This window comes from Eutrema salsugineum, unplaced genomic scaffold (genome assembly GCF_000478725.1).
Source record: "Eutrema salsugineum unplaced genomic scaffold, Eutsalg1_0 scaffold_3, whole genome shotgun sequence".
Classification (NCBI taxonomy): domain Eukaryota; kingdom Viridiplantae; phylum Streptophyta; class Magnoliopsida; order Brassicales; family Brassicaceae; genus Eutrema; species Eutrema salsugineum.
The window spans coordinates 6,758,933-6,764,431 of record NW_006256756.1 but is presented as its reverse complement, the minus strand read 5'-3'; the positions used below and the strand labels follow the sequence as shown (position 1 = coordinate 6,764,431).

Here is a 5,499-nt window from a genome sequence, read left to right as displayed (position 1 = left end):
GGACCTCGGCCTCCTCAACTTCTCGGGAGGAGGAAGACGCGTGTTCGCGTTATTTACACGCGAGAAAATTATGGCGGAGGCGTCGGGGTCATCGACGACCAACTTGCGCGCGGCGGATTCTCCAGACGTCGGCTTCCGTCTCTTCTTGGACGGCTCGTCCCTCTCAACAGCGACCCCCTTCCCTTTAGCAGCAGCCGAACGTTTTCGGCTCGGGTCGTGTTTCTGCACGACGGAAGTCGGGGGCCTCGTCGACTTCGGGAGGGCTAGAATAGCGGAGTTCGAAGGCTCTTTGTTCCGAACCGCTGAATCGCCCCCAGACGCCTCGGGAACAATTTCGCCCTGTTCCACCTCGGGCGCCACATCTCTTTCGACCACCTCGGTCGTATTACCCTCCGCAGCTCGGGTCGTCTCATCCCAGTTCGGCGGGTCGGTTTGAGGGGTGGCCTCGGCTTGCGCCGAAACCACCTCGGCTTGCGCCGGAACCACCTCGGCCTGCGCCCGAGCCGCCTCGGCAGCTCGTCTAGCGGCTTCTTCCTGTTCGCGTCTCTTCCTTTCTCGGAGGGTTAAGATCACCATCTTTTCGCGGGTATCTCTGGAGGAGCTGGAGGATGAAGAGCTGACGGGAACTCCTGCAAGAATGGCTCGCGCCTTCTCTACCCTCTCGAGGGTGAAATTCTTTCTCCAGTTAACCTTCCGCGCCGAAAGAGAATCTCGAACGGTGAACAGATCGTCGGGAATCGGGGGAAGATAGCAACGAACTGCAAAACAAAGTAAACCAAAAGATAAGTGTCAGAAAAGGAAGAAAGTTTGAACCGATCTCCGAGCCGAGGCAAAGCTTCGGGTCGGCTACCAAGTGGTCCCCAGGCGGTCTTGGTTCGGCAAACGTAATCCTCGCCGACCGACACCTCGTTCACTAAAACGTAGAAGAAGCGTTCAGTCCAGAGCTGGTCCTTGCTGGGAAAACCGCCGATAATCCGTCGTTTCGCCTTGTTGGAAATATAGAACCTGTTTCTTTTCGGAGCCTTCCTGATTTCCAGCAAGTTCAGCAGGTGGTTCAGCTCAATGTCAAGACCGCATTCGAAGCTTCGGACTAAAATGCCGATCATATGCCGCAGTCCCCTCGGCATAATCTGCCCGATCGAGATCCCGTGTTTCCAAAGGTATTCGAGGATCACTCCGGGGATTGGGAACCAGAGGAAGCAAAGCTCGAAGAACGCCTCGTACAGAGTGAAATGATTCTCTGGAGGGTTGTCGGGGCGGTCGCTTTTCTCTAGGACAACGAACTCTACCGCCTCGGATATTCCGAAGCGATGCCTCAACACTTCGAGTGACTCAAGGGAGCAGAGTGAAGACCCAGGCGGGTCGGGTTTTTGCCTCTTAACTCTCGGCGTTCGCCCAGATGTGAAAGCACCTCGGGACGCCAGGAGGCATTCCAACTCAAGCTTCGCCTCGAAAAGATCAAAGGGAAATGCCTCCTCCTCGGCCTTGAGCGCGGCTCGGTTAATGCCCTCGTTAGGAGCGGGATCCTGGGGACGGCTCGTCGAAACCGACGGCTCGCCATCCGGAGAGCCGACATCTGATGGGTTTTCATCATTTGACGCCTCGTCAGATGGACGGTGAGAACGGCTCGGCGAAGCAGACGCCTCGGAAGAATCCATCGCACCCCTCGCCTCAGCGTCTATACGGCTCGGCTCGTAGTGGAAAAGCGGATCTAACGAGTCGTCGGAACGGTTCGACATACTTTACAACTTTTACAATGAATTACAACTTGACTCGGCGAGCCTCTACCGGAAAAAGATCTGGAGCGGCGGAGACCTCGGAAACCCTAGCCGGAAAATAAATAAACTAGAGAGAGAAAGAAGAGAGAAGGGAGAGCTACCTTTAGTAAAAACGAGTGAGTCGGGAAATAATGAGGAGAAGTGAAGGAGCTCACCTATTTATAGAAAAACGAGGCGCGTGAATTCCGCGTGAACCTCGGGAAGCCGTCTAACAGCGCGTAGGGTACGCGGCGAATTGGTCATACCGGGTTGCGTCGTTTGCACGCGCCGAAAGATCCGGAACTTCCTCTCGGAAGACCAACAGTCAGGGTACCCAGGATAACGAAACGACTTGGTATAGACTCTCTCTCACTTGTATCGCCTCATCGTCTAACGAAAAGGCTCGGCATTATCTGCCTCTCTCGAAACGCCTCGTCGTTAAACAAAACGGCTCGGTGTTAACTATCTCAAAACGCCTTGTCGTTAAACAAAACGGCTCGGCATTATCTGTCTCTCTCTCAAAAACGCCTCGTCGTTAAACAAAACGGCTCGGTGTTAACTATCTCAAAATGCCTCGTCGTTAAACAAAACGGCTCGGCATTATCTGTCTCTCTCTCAAAAACGCCTCGTCGTTAAACAAAACGGCTCGGTGTTAACTATCTCAAAACGCCTCGTCATTAAACGGCTCGGCATAAATCCTTGTTCTTGAAACGCCTCGTCGTTAAACGGCTCGGCACTGACCCTTGTTCTTAAAACGCCTCGTCGTTAACATCACGGCTCGGCATGAACTTTCACTCGAAACGCCTAGCCATATAGTCGGCTCGGCATAACCGTCACCAAATCGCTTCGTCCCTGATTCGCCTCGGCATCTTCGGCACTCCTTGGAAACACCTCGGCACTCACACTCCCAAAACATGAATCTGGGCTCGTGTCGTAGCAGCTCGGCTCGATGGTTTATCTCGTGGTCAGGAGTAATGTACCTCGTCACTCTCGACTCCGAGATTGACGAGCTGGGGGGCTAACTGTTGGGGTCGGTTTCCACCCCACACAAATAAACCATCCCAAAATAACTAAGTATAGAAAAATAGGAGAGCCGTGATCATCAAAACGGGAGAGCCGTTCTCACCAAGGCAAGAAGGAGAGCCATTTCCACCAAGAAAGGTGGGAGAGCCGTTTTTACCAAGAAAGGCGGGAGAGCCGCGATCGCCAGGTGGGAGAGCCGAGAAGAAGGAGATGGGCCGAGCCGTATAACATAACATAGGCCGAGCCCTTGTCTTAAATACCTGGGCCGAGCCGTGCCGCGGAGAGGTGGAGCGAATTATGTCAAGTGGGCCGAGCCGTAAAGAAAGCATGATGGGCCGAGCCGAAGCCTTGAAGAGGCGAAGCCCATGAAAAACCCTAGGCGAGATGCAAAGTCGGTCAGCCGCACGAGGCGATAAGGAAATATTCCGAAAATCTCGCCCGAGATTCTCGGCTAGGCGGTTTAGAAAATCAGTATAAATATATGGTGTATGTAATTCATTCCGCCAACTTTTGGCAACCCTAAGCAATAAGAACCAAACACTTTCACAGCAAGAAAAGCTTTCTTTTGATCTTACTGTTTTTGGCGATAAGCCCTAGAAGTTTCCGATCCCTTAGTTTTCTTTACAAATCTTAGGTTGTGCGAGTTTTGGCTCACACACCCGGTTGTAGTTTCTTTCGGTTTATACCCTTGTATATCAGAAATTGCAAGCTTGAAGTTTGACAATGCTGTGGAAACTTATGAACAGAGATTGCCGAAATCTTCTCGGAGGTTTTTCAGCTCCTGTAAAATCACAGACTGAAACATCGAGCTTGTCCAGAATTGCAGAGGCATCAGAATCTTTTAAAGGACCCTCGCAAGGTGTGCTACGGGAAGATGAGGCTTGGGTCTTCTCCTGATTTTTATGAAGGCTTGCTTTTTGACCACCATTCCATGATTTCTTTGTAAATTTGTGACCTCGTGAAATTGCTGCAAGCAAGTTGTCTACGCGTTCGTCGGAGACATCATCATCAATTTCCAAATCGGTTTCAGCCAACAAGTTCTCATCGTCAGGTAAAATTGCTTTCACCTTCACCTGATATACCGAGAAAATGTTAGGTAAACAACTACAACAATACACCTACATGTAACCAACTACTAATGTATACTAGTCTGAATATCCTCACTCCATAGTAATAGACATATAAGGCAGCATTGTGAAATTGTGAATGATAAGTAGTGTGTGACTACTAGTAGATGACTACAATTATATGTCTACCATCGTATGTATGCAATGAAATGTAGGTGACTATTATGTAGTTCAGTTTAAGTGGTACCTTTACGTCCTTATCAAGATGCTTCACATGAGGCATTGATATGTTTACTGGCTTCGCACCACCAGGACGTATAAGCGGGGATTCATCCTCTTCGTCTTCATCGTCACCTACCGATTTACCCTTGCCCTTAACATCCTTAACCAATATAATAGGCGCACACTCCAAAATCACCATCTGTAGTGCATTTAAAAAACCCTGAAAAGCACAAGTGGGTTGGAGGAAATTTGAAGGGGTTTCTGTCTTACTTCTGATGCAGTCCATGGTCAAATCAAAAGATTTACGACCCCAAGGATATTCAAGGAAGTTGTCAACATCTTTAACCATTAAGATGTGTTCGCCACTTATCCTAGCGTTTCTAGACGTGGGACACAACACACCATCGATGAGGAGTAGGCATGCGAGCTTAAATCTGGTTTCCTTGTCCTTGTATGGTCTGCCAGCAAGTGTGCTCGCTATCCACCCAGGATTTGCATTCGCACTTGACCCAAATAACTTCTTCGTCTGCTTACTCAGCTTCCTCTCGTTTAATTCACGCTGTGGAGGCAACTTCGAACAATCCAAGCCGGTTGCAATTGCAAATTCACGAATTGAGAACCGAATGGGATGACCAGCAAAGAGACACCACAACTCTTTCTTTTTTGTTGTAACCAACTGCCTAGATAACATGAAATGCAGGAATCTCACTGAAGATGCAATCTTGTTTCCAGTCTCTATAATTTTGCCAAATTGGGAAGAGGAAAGCTTCTCCAAATGGTCTTCTTCCAAAGCGCAAGTGATTGTGTCAATATAATTCAGCTGAAAGTAAGTGTTGACCTTCTTATTCTCAGGTTCATTGCCTAAGGCGAACAGCCTATCCAGCAAGCTACTCATCGCTGCCCTGAAAACAACCAAGAAAAACAATTTTAATTTGAGGTAGTTGATTATGCATATGTGTTTATCTTTTATTAATAGTCTAGTATGATCAAGCTACTCATCGCTGCCCTGAAAACAACCAAGAAAAATAATTTTAATTTGAGGTAGTTGATTATGCATATGTGTTTATCTTTTATTAATAGTCTAATTATTCACTGAAAGGCTATTATAATCGTTAAGGGAAGAAAAACTGAAACCCTATTCGAGTACAAAAAAAAAAAATACACACCGACGCTGAAATCTAAAGAACGTTTTTACAAATTTGTTTATGGGTAGTTGATTATTCATAGAACAGTACCCTGTCGCCCAGAGAACGTTAGATCTTAATTTTTGTACTAAACCCAAAATTCAGTATTTGGCTACTAGTATTTAGATATGATGTGAAAAGCCAATCATGACCCTGTCGCCCAGGGAGGAACCCTAATCAATTACAAAAAGACGAATAACTAGCCACCCCCATGACAGATCTGCGAGCACTTCAATCGAAAAACAT

General features: G+C 48.0%; 2 protein-coding genes across 2 annotated transcripts in view; both read right to left on the bottom strand.

Moving 5' to 3' along the window:
• The window catches only part of LOC112085322 (uncharacterized protein At3g60930, chloroplastic-like), a 2,326-nt gene extending 587 nt beyond the window's left edge, over nt 1–1,739 (bottom strand). Inside the window, exons 1-2 of the mRNA XM_024154527.1 lie at nt 851–1,739; nt 58–758 (exon numbers count right to left, since the gene is read on the bottom strand). Coding sequence (XP_024010295.1) covers nt 58–758; nt 851–1,739 — 1,590 coding nt within the window. The remainder of the gene's footprint in view (nt 1–57; nt 759–850) is intronic.
• Nucleotides 1,740–3,475: 1,736 nt separating this feature from the next.
• Nucleotides 3,476–4,964, bottom strand: LOC112085321. The gene is made up of 2 exons (XM_024154526.1): nt 4,095–4,964; nt 3,476–3,853 (listed from the first exon to the last, which is right to left on the bottom strand). The coding sequence occupies exons 1-2, from the start codon at nt 4,962–4,964 to the stop codon at nt 3,476–3,478; spliced, it is 1,248 nt and encodes a 415-aa protein (XP_024010294.1).
• Nucleotides 4,965–5,499: the final 535 nt, after the last annotated feature.

Bases quoted from the DNA above. Each gene is read 5' to 3' on its own strand.
- LOC112085321 (XM_024154526.1), bottom strand. From the start codon at position 4,964: ATGAGTAGCTTGCTGGATAGGCTGTTCGCCTTAGGCAATGAACCTGAG. The intron at 3,854-4,094 runs GTACCACTTAAA...TCGGTATATCAG, and splicing joins ATCTTGATAAGGACGTAAAG to GTGAAGGTGAAAGCAATTTT.